Source organism: Mesitornis unicolor, unplaced genomic scaffold, assembly GCF_000695765.1.
Source record: "Mesitornis unicolor isolate BGI_N332 unplaced genomic scaffold, ASM69576v1 scaffold7319, whole genome shotgun sequence".
NCBI lineage: Eukaryota > Metazoa > Chordata > Aves > Mesitornithiformes > Mesitornithidae > Mesitornis > Mesitornis unicolor.
This window is the reverse complement of record NW_010205164.1, coordinates 3530-27343: the sequence shown is the minus strand read 5'-3', so window position 1 is coordinate 27343 and position 23814 is coordinate 3530. Positions and strand designations below refer to the sequence as shown.

Below are 23814 nucleotides of genomic sequence, written 5' to 3'. Positions count from 1 at the left end.
TCCATTTTAAACACTGACAGGTAACAGAAGTGTAGGCCCTCCTGAAGTCCTAAGTTCACAGTAACAAAAAACTAACTCAGTCCCTGTACAAACTGTTAGACAGAAGAGGCAGGGGGAAAGCAGTAAAATTAAAAAATAAGAAAGGCCTCAGCTACTCATTTGGAACAGATTCTAATTTTCGCAACAGATTAAAGTTTAGGCCAACTAAAACTAGTAATGTGGTTGATAACATCTAACACTTCAGAAGACAAAACCCAACCGATGTTCTCATTCGTACTCAGTAATCTCAGTGGTTTCAGCATAGTTACTCAGGACATTAGATATCAGAGATATTAGAACCAGGTTGAGTTTCACGGAAAATGGTAGAAAGATAAAGTGAAAACAGCAGTCCAAACAATAGTACATCTAGCTGCAAACAGGTAATAGCCTCAGCCCCAGGTTCCAGAATAACCAATAACTGATGCTGTCCATGTGTACAGGGGTATTAAAACAAAATGGGAAAAAAGTCACCTTGCTAGCTGAAGAGATGACTCATACTCCTCCGTCTCCCACACTTGGTTTTCCAAACATGCACAGTGCAGCTCCCTGATCTGTTATGCAGAAGGTGAAGAAAGGATAAAGTGTTTTACAAACAAAGCAGTGTGGAACTCTTACAAAAAGCTTTTCAAAGTAACATGTAATTCCTTTGGAGCTTGTTTACCAGAGATGCAGAATGACTGCAAAAGAAACGAGAGCATTTAATGTCTTACAGAACTAAGGTCCTAGTGTTGCTGTAGTCTGTGTGTTGCTCTGCCTCAGGTTTCAGACAACTAACATTCACTCTCAGACAACCGCAGAGAACAGAGAGGAACTCCAATCAAATGCCCCAGCTAAAACATCCTTTTATTCTGAAATACTGGCACAGTTCATGCTGATTTTGTACTTAGGGACTGATTCCAGTAACAGTGTTAAATACATTGAGAACCAACAGACAACTGTACATGCACAGAATATATCGCTCTTCTAGTGGAAGAAGAAATTGCTTAGCACGAGAAGGTGGATTTAATGACATTGGAGCAACATGGCTATTAAGAACAATTATCACTGTTCTCTTACTATAATTTTATTCCATACAGAAGGTTGCTGAAACTCACTCTTTTCATCTAAATTTGGCTAGTGAGCTAATAGGTGGTAGAAAAGTGCATACAGATAAACCCAGAGGTGGGGAAGTCAACGTGTGGATTCTTCTGCTGATCTTTGCCTCTGCCTCCTCCTGGAAACTCCTTTCCTGATGACTGAGAAGGTATCATCCACACCATTACAGAAAACCCAAGCTGTTGCCCTCTGCCCAAAGCAAGAAAGCATCCATCTCCATTTTAAGAAGTAAGGGGAAAAGCAGCAGAATAGTACACAAAGAGAAAGAATAAATACTTATTCAGATCTCATATTCTGAAACAAACAAAAACATGTTTCACCAAAACGGAGTAACAGTACATCACCTGCTTGCCCAAAGGATACTTTGGAAGAGAAGATGTGAAGACATGAAGACATCTCAAAACGGAAACATAATTTTCATGGTAAACATACAAGTCCTCCAGCAATTTCTGTACTACTTCCTATAGTGACAAAAAGAAAAAGGGCTTAAGTCATTCTGACATCCATTTATTTAAAACTCTCATAAAGTACTTAAAATGACTCTGAAGTTTTGACATTGTGGTGTGCTGTGATTTCTGTCACCAGTGTTAAATTAAGACCACTATGCAAAAAAAAGCTGTATTTCAACAGTTCACTACAATGACATTGCATATTGTTAACATTACTTTCTGCTTCTATCTCACTGGAAAGGTGGTGTTATTATTTTACAATTTTCAACTATATTTAGCCTTCAGATTTGGTACATCATCTCGCAGAACTGAGACTACTCACTAAACCTTTAATAGGCAATCAAAAATTACACAGCTACTTTTACTCAGATCTTTATTATCTGCATTTTTATATTACAAATGCATTTAAAAAATATTTCCTACATTATGGATGGCTGCTGTTTTTATTAGTTAGGTATACATAAAAAGACCAGTACACAGAAAGAAATTAAATACGCAGTAGCTGTTCCTGTGTTCTTAATTGGACTTCTGTTTATTCATAGATTGAGAAAAGAAGAAAAAATAAATCAAGTATTAGGAAAAACAGATAATTAACTGCTGCTGTTGAATTTACTGGATGGCATCTCATTATCACTGGCATCCCACGGAAGCACAGGTAACACTTCTGGAAAACCGCACTCGAAATTTTGGCTAGCTGTAATAAAGTACTTTGGGCTCATTATACTTTAGTTTGTGAATCAGCAGAGCTCCTCTCATCTGCCTTCAGTCAAAAATAAACAGGAAAAAACCCCACAGGATTCTCTACACACTGCATTGCCATTTTGCTCAACTCTGAGCAAAGTAGTCCAAATGGGAAGAGAAAAATTAAGCCACTGAAGTTCTCTAAAGTTAAACTGAAACAAAGGGAATCAAAGTTGTTTTTAAAAAAAGGTGCAAACCCTTACCTGCAGGCAATATAAAGAACTACTGACACGTGCAAAGATCAAATGTCTTACTGCAAAGACTGAAAGTAACAAAGACACACGGTGCTGCAGAGAGCTTTCTGATGCTAAAAAAGTTTGAGATGATTAAAAACATTAAAAACATTGCTCCCTCATAGACTTTTGATCTATTAAAATTTAAAGGTCACTGATATAACAGTTGTTTAAATTATTTCCAAGGCCTTAGGCTAAACACTCATAAGTCTGTATGATAATTCTAAGCAGGATCATGAAAACAAAAAAAACTTATCCCCACCACAAAAGAAGCTAAGAAGAAAACAAGTTCTCTTTAAAGCTGCTACAATCTTATTCCTCCAAATCCAGAGCATTACATCATCTGTATTTTCCTAATCTTCTTTCCTAGCTCAAGACTGATGTAGTTAATATACATAAAGAGCAATGCAGTAGGATGATTTATTTTGCCAAATAACAGAGTGAATAGGCATATTCTGTTTTAGAAGAGTTTGAAAACATTATTAGAAGACTCTGCAATGCTATTTCCATAGATACAGATCAGCACATTTACATAATTTCAAATGAAATTTAACATGAAAACTTTCAGACAGAGTTGTAAGTAATTAGGATTTAGAATTGCTTTTAAAACTGATTATTCTAAATAGATGGAATTCTTCCCATAGTTATTTTAAAAGTGCTAACAACATGGAATATAAATTGCAGCTAAAAAGAGCATTGCAGGTTTAGGTGCCAAGCTTGAACAGCGAGTTTACCTGGTCCTGAGCATGAACAGCACATTTACATGAAGCAGTACCATAGTGACTCTGAAAGTGTTTCAAAAGTTCGGAATGATATTGTAGTATTAGTACAACATACAGAATAAACTGTACCTCACTAATGCAGCAGTAGGGCCTTTTCTTCCCAAGCAGACTGTGCAATGCAGTAATAGTCCTACCCCTACTGCAGAGATTAGAACAAGTCTCTTCCTTTTAAATCTGTCAGAAGCACCATATGCACCTAAGCATAAGAATTCCAGCTTCTTTCCCCAACTTACAAGGTGAGGCTTGTGAAAGAAGGCGTACATTATTAAGTGTATAAAGTTTAAAAACACAAAGTTTAAGCCGGTGAATATGCAGCTTTAAAAGTAGCAGCCTATTACATGGTCTCTAAAGAAGGAGAGCCTCAGCAGCTCATTCCCACTCCTTCCCTCTCCTTCCCTCCTCCTGTTGTTTCAACAGAAGCATTAATGCACCTTCAGCATGAACTGCACTGGGGAAATCATTCTGCAGAAACAATCCAGCAAAAAAAATCCCGTGTCTTGTCTTTGTTTTGGTCAGGTTACTTTAATTCAATTGTTTCTCTGATTACAAGCACTGCACAGCCACACAAGCAGTTCTGCTGGCACATCTGCTGAGGTGTGAATAAACAGCAAGGGAACGGCCACAGCTTAAGCTATTTTTCCCACTGAAGACTATGGATCAAAAAATCATGTGTAAATCATGTCTCACCTTGACTATTATAATTACAGCACACCTGCAAACTTGCCAGCTAGCAACCTCTCTCTTCCAGCCATTACCACTGTTCTTCACACTTGAGAAGTCCTTACAGACCTGGAAGCTCTGCTAGGATGAATTAATTGCTGTATCTCCAGTAGTACCATTTGCCTGACAGGTGAGCTACAACTGAGATGAAGAATTAGGAGAAACTCTTTACCCTGAGCAATGTTTCTGAGAGTGGTTCAGCTGGTGAAAATAACCAACAGATCTCTCTTGGCCAATTCCAAAAGGGCTCACAATAGTAGTAGTCTGACTTTAATCACTTGACAAACCTTTAACATTACATTTAAGTTTTAATCCTATATATCATCCAGTTTGAGCCTTGGCACCCAGACTGCCCTACTGAGTTCAATCAGAAACTCCACAAGGGGCATGGAGGATTAAGAGCTTATGAAATAACCTCAAAGATTACTTATTCATTCTTCAAACACTTCATTGACTTTCCCAGAAAGTCAGTCTGAGTAAGCATTAAAAGACATGGCCATAAATAAAGTTTGTAACCTTCTTTTTAAGCAGTTATATTTCTAGACGTAGCTAACAATTGATGTAAGAAAAACTGCAGCTCTGTATAAAGGTATACCTGGCAACCCTAGAGATTTGGATTTTTGACTGCCGATCCTAATTCTCCATTACTGAACATGAAGCACAGTGTGTGAAGTATGAAAGATTCTGTACAGAACTATACATATCTTAGTCTTACATTTTATTACGCTCCACAAACTAATATATTGGGAAAGTTATCTTTGCTCTCCAAAGACACACTTAAAATTTTACCTTTAAGAAGTCATCTTCTGTCAGCAGTGCAATCTGTTTCTCGGATACTTCATGTTCTACGTACCTGATGGCAAAAAACCCCCAAGAATCTAATAATTATAATGCAAAGTATGTTTAAAGATTATAGGGTTAAAAAATTCAAAAACTTTATGCTGCTATAAGGATTTACTTGGAAAGATTCAAAAAGAGACAGTCAAATTCAGCAAACTGAAAGGCCATTCTAAAACCCTAGAGATTATGCTCCAAGACAGCTTAACAAGTTTAAAAGTGATTTATGGCTGTTTGTCATAATAGCTTGTTTCTGTATTAAGAGAAAAAAAAGTTTAGTTGATTACATATCACAGAAGCTTTACTCTCTGGACCAGAAGATGAAGACTTCCTGAAATTATTTAGAACTGTCCTCCTTTTGATCGATTTACCTTCGCTACAGAAACATGCACGAGTGATCTATAGTTTTCACAGAGCTACATTTACAGGTTCCTTGTATCTTTTTTAAAGCTGACTAAATACAAGTTTGTACAAAAATTTATTTCCCCTTTTACCTTCTAAAAGAGGGCAGTCTTCGAATGTTTTCACACTGATCATGTGATAAAGAATTTACTCTCTTCTTAGCATCTACCAGTTGGCAACACAGTACACTAAGAGGCTGGGAATAGAAGTGTTCCACAAGACTGAGCTGAAAAATAAAGCAAGAACCAGCAATGTTAATAAAATTCATCCTCTGCTACAATGCAGATATCACAATGGCAGTAACAGTATTACTTAAAAAAAAAATCATTGCAGTTCATAGATATGCCATAAGTCACTATAGGATACAGATTATTTAGTTTTAAATACAGTCACATAATTGTCTTTTTTGCTGTATGTGCCATTCGTATTCAGTACCTCATCTTTCCCTTCTCTTACCTAACAATAACTATAGCTTGTCAAATATTTTCTATTCACTTATGTGAATGACTGCATTCTTTAGGTTACATATTCAGCTCCAATGTTCACAAATAACAAAGAGTATAGTTAAAGATGTAAAAAGCAACTACTGTACACAAGCAAACTTATCACATTTCCTAATTTCAATTTCTGTTTCACGTACACAAAACCACACTGCTAAGCTCTTACTGTGCGTAGGTACAAACACAGTTTATCACTAATTTCAGCTGCACTAAATGCTTATAGCATCAGAGCCTTGCAGAATAGTAGCATATACTTGTCACAGCTGTTCTTAAAAAAAACCAATCAAAAGGACCACCTCACTAAAAACTTTTAAAACATAAAAGCTGTCAAAGGGGAAAGACACTTTGTGTCAGAAAAGTCAGCAACGCTCCTAGACATGACGACAATGGTGATGCCTTGTATTTATCACTTAGGAAATCTGATCTGAAACTGCTTCATTTTTGAATACTTTTAATGCACAAGGACACAGTTATATGCTGTCAGGGCTAGGACTTGTATTTTTGTAACAGGCCAATGGAAAATCATTAAATCCTGGTGACTCTTTCATATGAGCTGAAATGTATTAAAGCCCACAGCAAGAGGTGCTACAGCCAGGATGTTTCTCCTGCCTATGTGTAATCATTAAATCTTAGGTATCAAAGAATCTGACACACTGTACAGGCATATGGCACTAAAAGGGCATGTTTTACTAACAGGTTCACTCATGGAACCAGGCAAGAAACAATTTCACAATCCTGCATTAAAACAGATTACAGGGACAACAAATTCTTTTGGAGAACGCTTGCCTGCAATCCACAAAAGCTGCAAGGAGACTCAGACACAGAAATAAATCTAGATATAAATATCTACATAGGCCAATAAAAATATAATTAACATGCTCTATATGAACTATTTTTTGAAACCTTGAAGTCTTCCACTTTGTCTCCTGAGAGGGTAAATGTAACTCTTGCCTTGCTGCAGAGCTGCTTGGAGCACAAGCACCACCTACTCCGAGGCACAAAGTAAGTGACCCCACAGCTTCTATTTCCCTGAAAAGGTAAATGTGCATCCAGAAACTGTGCCACAGGAGTTCAAGAGGAGAGGAGACACTGCTGTAGCCTACTCACACCATGACAAACCAGAGTACAAGGACCTGGTACAGAGGATCAGAGCTGGAGTGTCAGGGGTGTTAGAAGGAACCAGTTAACGTACAGCAAAATACAGGTCTTTCTACTCACCAAGGCAGGTTATCCTTTTAAATGTCACCTTTAAATATAAATATTTTGTGGCAAAGTAGGTTTTTATATCCTTCTTCATACCTGTACTACAAGTTTTCCCTTAAAACCTTAGCAGTTAAGGTTTTAACTTTAAAATGCCCACCTGTTCACGGATCCAAACTGTTTCCAAAAGACATTTTTTCATCCAATTCAGTGACAGCAAGATTAGGACCTAAGAAATCTTTCACTGCCTAGTAATTACTCTTTGTTTTCACAACCGTAACTTGAGTTCTTGTTACCACTGCCTACCTGAAATCCTTTGATAAAATTCTGGACAGAAAAGTCATGGTACAAGAATATGCTGATGAGAACCTGGAGAACTTTCTCACCCAGTTTGAAGGGAAACTTGGCTGTCAGAAGCAGCTAAGGGAGATAAAAAGGAAAAGTTGCCATAGGAGAAATTATTTTCCAAATTAAACTCAGCAAAATTTATATATACAATTTGATACAACTGTCAGTATGTTAGCATTCAACTAAATGAGATACTAAGTACACTGCCAGCTTCTAAAAACAGTATTTCTACTAAAATATCTATGCAAAGATTAATTTTCAGTTTATTATTTCACCACGTTTTTGTAAGTTCCTTTTGCCAATATGCAACGTTTGAAGTTAGTTTTGCTTAACACTATTTTTGTATTTATTTTTAAAGTTACAAACAACAGAACACAAGTTGCTGTAACCACCATGGATGCCACTACTTTCAGCATGTGTAACAGTGATTTTGAAAATCCTGCACAAAGTGGTGTACCAAGAATCACACAGGCACAGCATCTATATGGCTTGGCCATTTGGATAACCGCTAATTTTTGACAGGCAGCAGTATTCAGGCTGAACTGAATTTTCCTATATTTAAAGCTATCTTTTTCTGGAACAAAGTAACTTAAATCAAAGCACTAATTTAATGAAGAGGTGGGAATGTCAAAGTGTAACTGCCCAAGTATGTGTGCAGAGATATCAACGCAAATGAAAGATGAAAGCAGGCGCGTGAGTGTGTTTCACTGTGAGAAGGAAGCTCTGAGTATTAAGCTACTCTGAAGCTATGAGTAGAAATATCCCAAGTCCACAGCTCTCAGGAACAGATACCATTTAAAAAGTTTCAGACAAACCTACTTTTAAAAGCCACGTGTGTACACTGTGCTTGAATACACACACACTCCTCCTGCTGAGAAAAGGAATTACCTTGTCAATTATAGTGGACAGGTGCTCCTTACAGGAAAGGGACTGGAAAAGCTCAATGCACAGCAGAGAGGAAACAGAGTGAGGAAGTAAGCTGTGGATAATCATTGGAGATGTGGCGATTCCAAAAATCAGTACCAGAGGTAATTCACGGATGTGCTGACTAGATCACGGGGGAAGGGAAGAAAAAAACACAATAGTTACATTATAGAAAATCACGAAACAAATACATTATGTTCCTACTACAGCACTGAGCTTAAATGCAGAAAGGGGTAAATTAAAGTATTTGTTGTCAGTAAATCAAGAGTTTTGATGTGGAGTAAAATGAAAAAGAAAGGAAGCTATTTAAAGCCTTAAAGTAGAAAAGCAAATTAAAGTATATCTTGGGATTCAAATAGGAAGCATCTTTTCAGTTAGATTATTGTATTGGTCCTATCTCCCCAAAAAGTTATATTCAGAGAACTGAATCTTATCATTTTCTTTTTCCAGAGAAATAGAAAAAAAAATAAGAACAGACATTTAACAGGTAACAGTCAAGAAAATGTACCAATCTGACACCATTTAATAAATTCAAACTAAATATGAAACCCCTCTAGCTCTCTGTGTTCCCATTATACTTAAAAAATTAATTCCAACTTCTCCAGATGCAATCTTCCTCTTCAATTCATTTTTTAGGATATGCTTTGAGAACTGATAACCAGGGCTGAATGCTGTACTCCTTGTGAGCAGCATACAAATTAATACTGAAAACATTACATTTTACATATTTCATCATTATTTTCAATTTTTAGCAGTGCCAAGATGTTACAAATTCTGCTATCTTAAGTATCTCCTAGGTTAAAATTGACAATTTACTCCTCTGTTTTCATCATAGCATCTTTTTGACCTTTGTGTTTTAACTGTTACCCCACAATTATTTCATTTCTCTGACTCCCCAAAAGTCATTGCTAGAGACTTAAAAGATAAAAAACAATAAACTTCATATATTACTGTCCACTCTTCATAACCTAAAAGAACATTGGAGAGAAACTGAACCTTGTGACTAACAAATCAGAAGAACGTCTCCCATTTACCCACTTCACCCTTATTATTAAACATGTTTAAAACTGAAATGGAGGCGATAAACTAAACTATCCCAAAGATCTTTTTCAAAGCATTATGCAACTCTGCTAAGCTTCTATTTTACCCATCTTCTATCTTATTTTAACCGATACAATCTTCAGTTGTAAGGTCCTTTGAATCCTCTAAACCTCTTCTCTGAAGTGACATGTAGTCTATATTTGCAAACAGTAGACTGACAGACCTGAACTGCATCTCATCTGCATTCCACATGGTGATAATGAGGTATCTATCCTTCCAACAAAAAGGCAAAATAAAATGTAACACTTAAAACACAATTAAAACCTAATGTTCCCCTGCCTTATACCCTAATTCTTTCCAGATAATTGTGCAGTTCCGCTTTTACTTCTTGAAATGTTCCCCAGAGAACTCATCTGCCAGATCTGAAGTAGAAAAATATGTTTATGTGGGTCTCCCAGCAAGTGAAATTGCCTTGCTTAAAGGTAGTGTCAGGTGTGTACACTGCAGCTGAATTAATTGTACAACTGCAGCCCCAATTCTGCTACAACTGCAATTTCAACCTGGGGGCTAAGTTAAGATGCTTTTTTTAGAGGACAGCATGGGGTTTTTTATCAGAATGCATGAGACAATACTAAAGAAGTAGTCTGCTGCTCATTACAGATCCTGACCAACATGAGAAACTCTCTGGGGAAGTTTTATATACTCCTATTAGTAAGCTAGTGACCTTTAAGCAGCATTACATCAGTAGTCATACAAAAAACATACTCTGAAAACAATTTTAAAAGTCCACAGAAGAAGGATCTAGGCGTCTTAAAAAAATGAGTTTTACAATCACAAATTCTATTAAGAACTAGTACCAATAAATCCTCTTATGTGAAGAATTAAATCAGTCACCCAATACCTCAACCCAGCCTTTGGGCACCCTGGTTCAGTCCCAAGTTAGCTTTAGGATAATTTATCCCCCAAACCTAGTAAATAACTTTTTGCTCAATCACTGCTGCAAAGCAGCAGCATCAGTATTTGATTCCAACTCTCTACTGGCCTCCTTGTTACACTTCAAAACAACTGCAAGTAGAAAATGTGTAACAGAGTAGAAGAACTAAACTTCAAACCCCATTACCTGCTGATGACGATGAAGTCTTGAAGTACTTTTGTGTTGAAACTTTCCATGTCTTTCAATATAACTACAACTGGAGGAGACTGCCAGTGTCTAGAAGAGGAACTTTGTTTTTTGCTCGGAGTTCCAGAAGCTTTTTTCTTTAAAACCATTTGTTACGCATTAATAAATAGAAGACAGGAAAACAAAAAGACTGAATCACATATGAGATATTATAATGCTCCAAAGTGATACGAATGGCTTTTTTTGGCTACAACTGTATTTATTATTAGCATCTAGAGTTGCAATTTTTCTTCCTTCTGTTTGGCACAGCCAGAAGTACAAAGAATAAACACATTTTAAAACCCCACACTCCAACAAAGCCAAGAATAGCTCTGTGGGACAGAAGTGGTAAAATTCTGTTGGGATTGAGGGAGAAGATTTGAGCTGTGTACGTGGATGTTGCCTATTTTCTGTATCTTTACCCAGTAATAAAAAGAGCATGTACTCATTAAACTTTCATTTAACACATTGCTCTGATGAAGTCATCATAAAATTGGCTCTAACTTTATTCATGACAGGAAAAAAAAACCTTAAAACTTCATTAGCTTTATTAAATACAAGTACAGAAGAACATTTTGAAAGTTATTTTCTCCTTGCTTGTCAATGCAGCGTGGGCTGCAGATGACGTAATGGCACATTAGCACTAATACGGTGCCTTTCCCCTGCATGGCTGTTCTTTCCTCAAGTTTGGTTTTAATAAACAAAATATCTCAGCAGTCCTGGGAGAAAAGCATCTGGCATTAAGTCGATACTCCATTTTAAGCTTCTAGTTCCCAATTAAACATATGATGAAATAGTACTTTTTGCTTGGTTTTCAGAATTGTAACATTCATACCTCATCAGAAAGCAGCTCTGCATTTGTTATATATATCACAGATTTACATTCAAATCACCTCAATCTCAGTAATTTCTTAGTATTAAATGAAAAGCTAACCTTTGACATTTTTTCACTATGGCACAGAAATTTGAGCTATTCAATATCTTTTTTAAAAGCATCTAAAAGTCAGCCATTTTCATAAACCGGTGATAAAAAAACCAAACATACCTTTGCTACACTCTCATACCAGCTGGTAAGAGAAGTAATTGAACAACGTACTCTGTTCTGGGAAACCTGCACGTAGTCCTCATCTTCCAGTGAGTCCACATCTATACAGCAGTTCATCAACTGACCCATCAGCTTCTGCATCAGATTTTTTATGCCTTCACAACACATTTTCAGACACACAGAAAAGACATTTGGTTACTCAGTAACACTTCTCCAACTCATACTCTAAAAAATTACCCCAAGTTATCACTTACTATTTTTCACTGCTCTAATTATTCTCCTTCTTTCTCCAGAATTCACATCTCATGTTCCAGAAAGCTTGAAAGTATTCATGATATGTGTGTTGTTAATGCAATAAAAGTTATCTTATTAATTTGCTTAGACAGCAACAATTCAGGCTAAGATGTTGGTCTTGCACCTTTCCTGAACTTCAGCTACATGCATTACAGTGACCTAAAGGTAAGACAGCCAATCCATAGATACGGGCATGCTAACAGAAGTGATTTTAATCCTTTTACTTAAATAAAAAAAGGACCATGAAGAGTGGGACAAAGTTTTATTCTACCCATTCCCTTTCTGTAATAACATGACTGTAAGCATTTAAAATTGGAATGCATACATACACTGTCCAGTTTAACAAGAGGAAAGCCAACCTACAGTATCAACATGCAATACACTAAGCAGCATGCTCTTGATATTTATGCTACAACTAAGGAGTATTTCAGCCTTCACTGTTTTAAACAGAACTGGATACCTCTTAAAATACAGTAAGCATTGCTGCTATGTTAATGCGGGATTGAGCAAATCTTTAGAAAGTCTTCAGGATCCTTCCATCCCCTTATTCTCACATTTCAGGGCAAAGGCTAAAATTTCTACTCAATTGACAGCTTATGCAGATGAAGAAGCAAAGCTATTGTAGTATTTACCTGGACAATCTTTGGCTTCCAGTAAGGCTATATAATGAGTAATGTTATTCTGAAGGACTTCTGAGAGACTTTTGAAAATCAAGTCATGATCTGTAACATTTACACCTAGAAGAAAGACAGATTTTTAAGGGCATTTTTTTCTGTGATTTGTCACCACAATGACTGAATAATAAACTGAACAGCAGACAAAAACCAGAAGACACCTCAAATATTCACGAAAGGAATGAAAAGTGTCGCATCATCCATGAAGAAAGATTAAAAACTAGCACAAGATTAGACATACATGTTAATACTAACTGGTTAAAAGGAACAGGGAATCACTGCAAAGACACCTCATATAGTTTGATTTGGGTTTTTTTAAGGATTTCTCAAGGGTACAAATCTGCAAGGAGTAGGATTGGTTTCCCAACTTCCTTGCTCCTCACACCCTCAGAAGCCATCCACAGTCATCTAAGACCTGCAGACAAGAAGATGAAATTCACCTTCTCTAGAAGAGCAGTGCATACACCTGAGACCTGGATCCTCACGTGGTTTATGTAAAGAACAAAAATTAGTACGAGTTAGTATGAACCACAGTGTGAATTTACTATGAACTACTCAATATTTGCTGCCTTTGTTAACATCCTTAGTCAACCAAAAAAAGAACAAGCCCCTCTAGAAGGCAATTCACTCTTTCTTCCACAGAAATATTCATACTAGGAACTTCTCACTTTCTACTACCTACAAAAGTAGACTACCTTCCAGGCTTTGTTACTGCTCACGTGCTAAATTTGAAGCACAAGCCTAATTTTGGATTCCCTAAAATGATACACTGAAAATGCAATCAGGTTGCCTTGAACCAGGTTTAGGATTACATTTTCAACCCTTTGAAAGAAAGAAAGCAGTGTAAAAAAGTAAAAAAAAAAAAAAAGAGGACGTAAGTACTTTACTAACATCAGCAATAAGGTCTTCAGCTATTTTCTTTACCCTCCTTTACCAAGATAATGACACCACTTTCCTACACTTAAAGATGCACTGCAAGAACATATAAATCAGAAATACAGAAGCTGGGTAATTCCGTGGTTAGTCATAAAAACCACCAAGCATGTTGGTGTCAGAAATAGAGACAGAATCAAAGCATCTCCAGTGCATCAGGAAAAAAAACAAACCCGAACAAACCACTGTCAGGTGCCTAAGACAGACCTTTAAGGAAGGAGACACCTCACTGCACTATTATGCATTACAGACTAAGGGAAAGGAGGTCTTATCCTGCTTCCTTCTCCCAGCCCCATCTCTTCTGTTAACATTTCTGAAGCTGATACTGCTCACAGTATTTTCTGGAAGTCAGCAATATATTTTTTTTTATCTCTGTGTCACTTTTAAGAAGGTCTACATAACAAAATGTATCTTTAAAAAAATTACCTAAGACCAGAGCTGCGGTGGGGATTTCTCTGGACTTCAGCGGACAACTCCATTCTGTTGTCTTCTCCTGGAGCTCAGAATGAGACTGCTTCAAAAAATGTACCAGGTTATCGAACAACTGCTTATTCAAGTCTTCCTGTATTTGCTGTAAACAAACACAGAGATTTTATTTATTAACATACAACACCAGAATATCTTCCTTTTCCTACCCCTTTCCTGCATAATTTTTAATCCTTAGAACTCCAGGGTAAGACTGTAAGTAACATTGAGTTTTCCTGTGAACTATAAGCATGCTAATTTAATTTATTCACTGTATGGCAAACACAGACATTTCCCATTGTGGAACTTCTGGTCAAATGCCTCAGCAATAACTCAGAAAGCAAATGAGGATCACTGTGTTGTCACACCACAGGCTTTAAAGAATTAAAAACCCAACATACTGACAAAGTGTAAGTGACACAGGAGGAATAAAACAATTCGTTTCTGAAAGAACATTCATTAAAATTCCCATTATTTCCTCTTGGCTTACAAAACACCTGTAAATATTTTTCTGAGAAATCTATAAAAGAGCAAACATTCAGCTCCTCCAAATGTAATGCAGGATGAAAGAAAACAAACTAAAGGAAAGCATTAAGTATGTTTTATAGGAAAAACTACTAAACCACGACTGCCACGTTTGCAGCACTGACTTTTGCCCTTCAGGATGATTTTCATACAAGAATACGCATATGCAGGAATATATGGAGAGGTGAGAGAAAGCAGGGGGAGATAAAACTTATAAAGGCAGATATACAGTGGCAGCATTTTGTATTTCTTTTATTATGGATTAGAGATTTTCAAAGGCACATACAAGATATCCCTTCTGCTAGAACAGGCAAAGAAAAACTGTACTCTGAAGTTCAGGATATCAATACATGCTCTAGAACATAGGTGTTGGAAACGCGCTTGAATCCCTGATCCCAATAAAAACATCATCAAGATTTATTAGCAGCAAGAAGTGACACAGAGAGCAGTGAACTTTACTTTAAACCAAGTGGCAAAGGCAGTCTCTAGCAGCACTGATGAGGCAGCTGTCAAAGGAGTCAAGGTCACAACTCCAGGACATTGCACATGATACCTGCTCAAAAACCAGAGCTCCATTTCTGCTACACAGATGAGTTCCTGTTGCGCTCCTGAACAACTGATAAAACCATACACAAAATAATCTTATTCTTTTCACTTTCTATTAAAAAATATTCTTCTGGCCTTTCTGATGTTGACTGTGCATCTCTGAGCTCTTACCTGACAAATCCTATGGCAACTCAGAAGAAATTGTAACGTGGCATTTTAAAAAGAAGAGTTTAAACCATCAGCTTTGCAACAGCAAATGTATTACCATACATCCCTGTAACAATCCTCGGAGCTTCGGCTTCAGAACTCATCACACCTTGAGCTTCTTCTGATCATTATTGTACATGTTTTCACTAAGTTGTCCTAACAAGAACCTGAATCCTTACTTCACATGGTTACAGTATGCATTTCTTCCAATGCACACCTGTAAAGATGGCATTCAGTCTGCCACAGCACCACACATTTACTTAACCTTCTTGAAATCCATCAGTCTTTTCTTGTCAAAACAACTTTGTTACTGGCACTACTTTGAGATATTCTACATCTCAAGTGACCAACTCATTTACTGGCATGACACTGCTTACTCTGGAAAAGTCGTATGAACTAGAAGTTCAGCCCCTGCTGCAACATTAGGTTTGGTCACGATTGCATGGTCTGAAAACTTACCTGAACATTAGAGCTAAAACTTCCATATTACAGCCCTGCACTTAGGCATTTTGTTTCTAACCTGGATCCTGGTAGTGTAGCTGGAATTCCTCACCTTACAGGAGAGGAATGTTTCTGAAACCCTTGATGAGATGAACCATAGTAAGTGGCATTTGCAATGCCACTGCTGACAGCAGGGGTCAAAACTGAGATACCCTGCAATACTGAAACAAAAAAGGTTCAAAATTCAGCTTCCAAAAATGAAGGACAGTTCCTGTGGTACTTTTGTCAGCTTTTCATGTTGCAAGAATCACAGATTAGGAGTCGGAAGGGACGTTGAAAGACCATCCAGTCCAACCCCTGCCAGACCAGGATCACCCAGTCCAGGTCACACAGGAACACGTCCAGGCGGGTTTTGAATGTCTCCAGAGAAGGAGACTCCACAACCTCTCTGGGCAGCCTGTTCAGTGCTCTGGCACCCTCACAGTAAAAAAGTTTTTCCTCATGTTCAGATTGAACCTCCTATGCTCCAGCTTGCTCCCACTGCCCCTTGTCCTGTCATTGGCTGTCACTGAGAAGAGCCTGGCTCCTTCCTCCTGACAAAGTTATAGCCGTGAATGAGGTCACCCCTCAGTCTCCTCTTCTCCAAGCTAAAGAGACCCAGCTCCCTCAGCTGCTCCTCATAAGGGAGATGCTCCACTCCCTCCATCATCTTTGTGGCTCTGCGCTGGACTCTTTCAAGCAACTCCCTGTCCTTGAACCGAGGGACCTGAAAGGATGTCACCACTGGAAGACAGATGGTGCTGCCACAATCACAGCACAGTTTATGATGGACAAAGGCCAAGAGTGCTCCACAACGAAGTACCTGGAGGTCAGATGCTCTTCACTCTTCAACATCAAGTAGATACCAGAGAACTGGGAAAAGGCCAGCACAAGCACATGGCCTGCAAACAAACAGTCAGGTAGCAGTACCCTGACAAAAACTTTGGAGAACTTAGGCTCCCTTAGCACATTACCAGAACCCCTGGAATAACAGTTGAAACCAAATGCAATGCACACATAATCCATTCTGCCATGGATAGGGTTTACTATACCAGGGTCTGAAAGTATGTAGGAAGTAAAATCCTAACAGGATAAGCCCATGTCTACCTGGTCTGACCTCACAGATGATGCCGCTTTGAGCGGGAGTTTGGACTAGGGACTTTATAAGGTCCCTTCTAACCTTAATTATCACACAATTTTACATGTAAGAACAATTACCACCTCTATGCTTGCCAACAGTGAGATAAAAGGATGGGAATTCAAAACTCGGTAGAAAAAAATATCAGAGATACCCCAGAAGCTGAATGAAGAAAATTCTATGTATAGAAGCAAAAGGAACTGCAGGTAATCTGCCACTGGGCAAATCAAACTCTAAGGCAAGACCTGTATCAATTTGTCAAATCAAACTCTAAGGCAAGACCTTTATCAATTTGTCAACATAACATGAACTGTCTTCCACCAGCAGGAGGAAGAACAGAAAAAAGTATCTGGCAATCTCCTAGCAGCCTCAAAGAAAATAAGGGTCGGAGATTTGTAACAGGAAAGAATGATGATTTTGCTGATGGCAATAGCTCTGTGCTTTTGAGCTGCTAAGGGAGGTTTTTACTATGATGGGCTGTGCCTGTTGCTCTGGGAGAAATCCTTGCAGAGAGCTAGGGAAAACAAACAAACAACACTTCTTCAACCTGAAAATCCTGCAGCCACTGTTGGCAACGTAGAACCATTGTCTCAAAAACCTGGACAACACTGTGCCAGAGAAAGAAAATCCAAGAAAAGGTCTTCCAGAAGCAGCTACAAAATGTCATCTTCCTTGTAGTCCACTGCGTAGCTGACAAGGCAGTTTCTGGTGCAGCTGCCAACATTACTGTCAGTGCTGGTAGCTAACCCATCAAGCCAAAGCAGTTGGCAAGAAAATACCAAATATATCTCCACAAACTTCTGTCTGTTCTCTATAATCAGCACTGGGATGTAGTGCACTGCTTTGCTCAGTTACGGTTTGAAAAGGGTGCTGACTAGTCAGAGTGAGCTGGATCATGGAATAGTAGGAACAGAATTAGAGGAATTTATGAGTTCAGCTCAAGGGTCCAGACTGTAAGCTCCATCCAGCTGGCTTGTACTGTACATCCCAAAACAAACTTTAGAAAAAAAAAACCTCATATTGTCCAGAGCCCGTGAGCAGAGGAATATGGAGTACTTGCCCAGAATCCTTGACACTGAATAGAGGAGGAAATCCCTGCTGTAAGGAAGCAATTATTCATGCTATAATACAAGCCAGCTGGCTATAGGGACACAACAGCAGCATGCCACCTAACACACAGCAATTAGGAGGCCATAGTTCAGTATGAAATCAACTCTGATCCCCACCTGACCACCTCATTGACACTGTCCATACTAATTCAATAGACTATGCTTGCAGCTGTGTCATTCAGTATTTGACATCCATGCAGCTATAGTCACATAAATCCACTGTGAATCCTGGGCTGTTATGAACTCTGTAACACTGAGGTCAAGAGCAGCCTAAAATCCTCAGAGGGCTGGCAAGCACATAACTGAAGGTAAGAAATAGCAGTATGCCAGGAATTAATAAAAAGGACAATTAGTAAGAAGATAAGCTTAAAAGCAGCAGCTTGAAGCATCAAAAACATGAAGTTTTGTGGTTAGAAGTCATGTGTAATTGATGGATTTATTACTACTGTTTTATATCCTGGACAGGGATTTGAGTCTCAGTCAATATTTCTGGCCCTTTTATTGCTTTAACTAATTGCCATTTTAAGAGTGTAAAAAAGAAGATCTCCAGAAATAAAGCAGCAAGCAGTGTTGTTATAAATGCAACACACTGCTCTAGTATTAGGTGCAAGACTCACCTCTGTTTCTGATTTGATCTGATACCATAAAGACTGGCAAGTAGCAAACCGCAAGGCAATGTCCTCTGCATCGTTGCTTCTTTCACTGAAATTATCAGCTAGAAAGACAGAAAGCAAAAGCAAGCACAAATAAGATTATAAAAACAATACATTTTTTGTTGAGAAGAAACAGCACCAGACTGAAACAAGAACATCTTAATATGCGTAGGTATCTGAGGGAGATGTGTTAATTAATGGGAGAATCAGCAAAGGAATCTATTACCCAAATATGTAGGCAAAAGGTAAAGAACTGGCTTCCACCTCAAGTCGCAGATAAGCTAAAGGCTAATCAGGGCAAACAGCCTTTATTATTAAAATGAAATAAAATCTTTAAAAAAGGTTTTCCCTTGCTTCAGATAGTTTTGTGAGTCTCTTTCACCTCTTAAATATTCAATCCTCTTTCACTATTACAGTCAGATACGAACCATAAAGGCTTACAAAAATAGATACGTGAAAATCCTTTCTGTTCCCTAGGGAAAATGCAGCTAACACCAATTTCCTGAAAATAATAAGGTATACTGGGAAGGGACTGCCAATTTACATGAAACACAGATTTATTTATTTCTTTAAAATACATTTAACTGACACAACTATGCCAGTGAAACCTTGAAGTGCAAATCAGGCCTTCATTTCTGGCTCACATCTAAGTTGTCTCTCATTTCTATACATGCTCCTTATGAGTAAGAAAATGAGAATCAGATTCTTTTTGGTAAAACAGTGTCTTGGGACATTTTCTGACTACATCTGGCTTCCCAGGTGCTGCTCTGCCTCACAGATGTGAGTACAGAAACTCTCCACCAGCTTGCAATTAAGGAGGAAAGACAGAGCTGAGAGTAAAATAGCAGACTGAACAGAAAATAGCATAACTGAGGGAGAATCTTCTTGTCGCTTTTCCTCCCACATACACACAGTCTACATTTCCCTTAAAAAAACCCTAAACAACCAAGCAACCAAACCCACAAGATTGAAACCAACCTTCTACTCCCAGCATGTATTTAGCAGGCCTGGGACTGCTTAATGTTTCATTAACACCACCTGGAAGAATACAGACTGAAGGTTATGCAAACAGACTGTTAACTGTTGCTACAAGGTGACATTAAACATAACAATTGGTTTTTTTCTAAACATATGCATATAAAAAAATAATTCGCTAGCCATTAATTTCCATTTGGTGGCCATTCAATGGAGCATCAGCAGTGGTCTAATCTCTAGAAAATAACCAGTTTATGAGTGCATTCAACCTCCCAAAGCATTAAACCCACCCAAAACAGCTCTGTAAAAGACAAACAAGCAGCATCCTTCGTCCTCCATTTTCATTGTCTCCCCTAAACTAACACCTTATTTGTATCCCTAAGAAAAAACCACTTTAAATGCATAACCCACTCTGATTACAGAGGACTTAGGTTTTTAATTAAAGCAAATCCAGACACATTATTGGTAATATACCAAGGCATAATATACTTTTTATACTACTATTTATACTACCAAAACTCAAACTATAGGTGCAAACATGGACAGAACGCCTTTTATGGTGAGCAACTGTATTATCAACTATGAATGCCATGTTTCACAACTGAAACTTCAGATTTTGGACAGGTTTGGTCTTCCAAACTAGAGGGATGCACATGAAAGTACCCTTTATTTGTAAACCATTCTAACCAACTGCTGTGAGCAGTCAAGCTAGCTCACCTCTGCCTCTCTTTTAGGGCCAGTTCAGTCAAATGTATTGCTCTGCTTCAAAGCATTTGCTAACTAGAACAACATGTTTAGAATGGTTTATCCAAGCATTACTCATCTTGCAAAAAAAAAAAAGTAATATCCAGTAAAGGGTAAAATGTCAATGTGGTTTAAGTGCATATGTCTTGGTTGTTGGTTTATTTATCATGCAATGACTTAAAAGGACAGATTGGGTTCTATTTCCCTGCCTCTCATTACCTGAGCTACAGATGTGCCAACTCTCACGGAAAAAAATAATTTGGGGTTAATTTTAAAGCAGGTGTTACAGTAAGTCCCTCTGGTAATGAATGAGCCTGTGGTGATTTCCACAAAAATCTGGTGTTACTACTTTCCCTTCCACTTTTTTAATACAAATCGTCACACCTTTTGACAGCTCCGGTGCTGCCCAAAAAAAGTTTAACCTGGGAATAAGAACAGTAGGATTCCTAATCAAGTCTCAAACAGCAACTATTTTAGCGGCATTACTTGTGGCTCAAACAAGAGTCAGTCCTGTTCAGTCTTCCTCAAAAGACAAGAGTCCTGTATACACAGCATAAAGGCTGGAGAAAAGAAAAATATGTAACACTAGTGAGCAGAAGTCATGGAATCCTCACAAAGGGGTTTTCTTTCTTCTTTTCCTCAAGACAAACTACTGAGAATATGAGACTTATGAATAGGATATAATTTCTAAACTGTTTGTCAGTCAGTAAACAACTTATGGTAGAGTGCAAAAGAGTTCTCCTGTAAAAAAAATTTGCAAAGACAAAGATTGCTATACAATCTTTGAAAAAAAATCATTTACAGTAGCCAGTTCCACACCAAGGAGCAAGAGAAATCCTCATGCAGCTATGACAGAATTCAATCAGATGTGGCAAACCTTTCAGGACTAATCCAAGCACGCAACATGTATCAAAATGCACTAACCTGTTTTCTGAGATACCCTTCTCTTCCTGGGACTTGGTTTAAAAACAAAGCAGCCCTAGAGAACAGGAAAAAACAAACAAACAAAAAACAACCTTCAACATCAATTTTACTGGCTCCTGAGGCTCCTTTAACTTCAGTGCTCCGTTAAGCCAACAATTTGGACTGAATTGCCAGCATCTTAAGGATATCCATTTGCATACTGTCCCTTTACATTCCTGTTTCAAGTTGGAAAACTACTGGAAGTAGTATCTCAGTATATTTGGGAACTTTTTCACTTTTCCATTATGTTCTTCAATTCAACGATCAGCTACAACAGCAGCAGAGTCTTTAAACTTCTCATAACCCCCAGTAGGTTTAGAATTAAGAGGAAATGATTCCCTAAGGACGCATCAGTGGTGCCCTCTCAGTACAGTTTCAGTTAAAAACAAAAGAAAAAAAAAGGCAAGAGGCTGGGATGCATAGAAAAGATGATGCAGAATAGTGCAATGAGTACTATTAAATCACTTACCAAAGCCAGTAACGTGCCCTAGCTACAGAGAGCAAGAGCATCCTAACTCAAAAAAGTAAAGATGTTTAGAAAGAAGGACAAATGGCTTGAAAAGGTTTCAGACAAATAAAACGCCTGGCTCCAAGGAAGTCCTCCAGACAAAAGTCATCTCCCAGTTAGATGAATTTCATCACAAAGGAGGAAGAAATAAAAACAAGTATTGAGCTTTGAATTCTGCAAGATTCCTCCCCTCCAGAAAATCTGTATTTTCTTCCCTCTCAGAAATCATATGCATTCCCCAACTCTCACTGTGAGGTTCTTGTGCTACAGCCGAAGGAAAAGGAAACACACAAGTGCTCCAGATAGATAAAGTGACTGATTCAATCATATATTTCTCAATGCAGCTGCCTGTATAAACAAAGATTACTGAAGTCAACATAGGATAGTTCAGCCACTAGAATCAAAATGATCTGGTGAAAATACAACTCCAGACGTATGCTCAGTTTTGATCACAGGCACGCGTCTGTTGGGTGACTTCTGGACATGCTACTTCCCTTCTGATACAAATAAGGTATTGCAGTAAAACACTGGTAATGATATTTGCCTCCTCTGAAAATCAGTGTTATGAACTGGAGATGCCTTCAGATACTTTCCATTTTACCACATATATTAGCAGCCATCTAAAACCATCTGGACAAAGGCTGTGGTTATTCTATAGATCCTGAACACTCTTGAACAATTCCACTATAAAAAAGCTGTGCTACAGCCTCATTTATGATGTAGTACACATAATATATCAGAATAACTCACAAGAGCACAACTGAAATCAGCCAAAATAACTATAAATCACATATATAAAAGATGCCTAATGTAATGTATGCTTAAGTCAAATGAAACATAAATATTCTTTAGTGTTTTACAAGCATTGGATTTCCATACACCACTGAATGTAGCAGAGACCAGAATATAAAATGGCAAAAAAGTTTTACATATAAGACACAGGAGGCAAAGGGGGACACACCTTTCACTACCTACCCACTGAATGGCAACAGCCATTTTTTAAAGGGAAAGCCATTTGTTTTGGATGAAGTTTTTAACTTTGTTTGGAAGTACTTCCCTTTACTCCTGAAAGTAATAACCTGCACAGTGACTTCCACACCGAAGGACCCATCTGCACAATTCAGTGAAACACAATGTAAGAGGACTCTTCCGACGATAAAACGCATCCCTCCCTGCTGTGAACCACTGCTGTTCATTACACGACCAAGCAAGACAGGAAGTTAAACATTCCAATACAACATTTTAAGTCTGACTGCATATTAAGACACTGTTCCTACTGCCAAGCATGACTACAAGCCAGGTAAAAGCTATCAGCTCAGAAATATCAAGACAATAATAGATCTTTAACTTTACGTGTGAACGACAGCGCTTTTATTTTTATTTCTCCACTAAATTAGTTCTGGGGAAAGATGCAATGAATGTTTTGAAGTGGCTGCAAGCACAGACCTTAGCTGAAGTGACAAAACCTAAAGCCACCACAGCACTGCTCCGTCCTAGGCGAGGTTTACCGGAGGTACGAGAGCTTTTCGTGTGCCAACGGGACCGAGGAGCAAGGCCGGAGGGCTGGCTGTTTGTTTTGACAAAAAAAAAGCGCCCTGCGTAAGTCAGGACCAAGCGGGAATCGGGGAACTGCTGAAGAGTGATCACGCAAACCCGGCCACGATACGGGGCCCCGTCGCCGCCGCCTCGGCAGGACGGGGGCGAAACCCGGCAGCCGCCCGCCATCCCCCCTCACCTTGGAGACGGAACACGTGCTCATGTCGGCCCTCTCCAGCCCCAAGCCCGAGCGGTACCTGACAAACGGCCCCGCCGCCGGAGACCCAAGGGGAGGGACCCCGCAAATCACCGCCTACCCGCGGCGCAGGCGCCCTCCGGGAACGCTGCCCGCCCTCTGCTCGTCCCCGAAATGCTCAGGCCTAAGGGAAGGGGTTCGTCGCTCTCTCCCCACTATCTCCTTCCTAGTCTCACCTCCCTCCTTGCGCACTGACACAACCCTTTAACTCTTTACGCCGCCGCCGCGCAAAAGGGGACCAATGTGGTCTTCCTCCTCATCCCCATCCTGAGAATGGTATGACCCAGCCCGCC

The 23814-nt window shown here is 38.6% G+C and overlaps 1 protein-coding gene across 2 annotated transcripts in view; it reads right to left on the bottom strand.

Annotated features, from left to right (window-relative positions):
- The window catches only part of ORC3 (origin recognition complex, subunit 3), a 37048-nt gene extending 13560 nt beyond the window's left edge, over window positions 1-23488 (bottom strand). For both annotated transcript variants that reach the window (XM_010191297.1, XM_010191298.1), the window contains exons 1-13: window positions 23465-23488; window positions 21183-21237; window positions 18504-18601; window positions 13843-13987; window positions 12442-12546; window positions 11516-11670; window positions 10432-10568; window positions 8235-8394; window positions 7305-7418; window positions 5391-5524; window positions 4849-4912; window positions 1479-1595; window positions 511-590 (exon numbers count right to left, since the gene is read on the bottom strand). In XM_010191297.1, the coding sequence (XP_010189599.1) occupies window positions 511-590; window positions 1479-1595; window positions 4849-4912; window positions 5391-5524; window positions 7305-7418; window positions 8235-8394; window positions 10432-10568; window positions 11516-11670; window positions 12442-12546; window positions 13843-13987; window positions 18504-18601; window positions 21183-21237; window positions 23465-23488 (1388 nt within the window). The remainder of the gene's footprint in view (window positions 1-510; window positions 591-1478; window positions 1596-4848; window positions 4913-5390; window positions 5525-7304; window positions 7419-8234; window positions 8395-10431; window positions 10569-11515; window positions 11671-12441; window positions 12547-13842; window positions 13988-18503; window positions 18602-21182; window positions 21238-23464) is intronic.
- Between the last annotated feature and the right edge of the window lie 326 nt (window positions 23489-23814).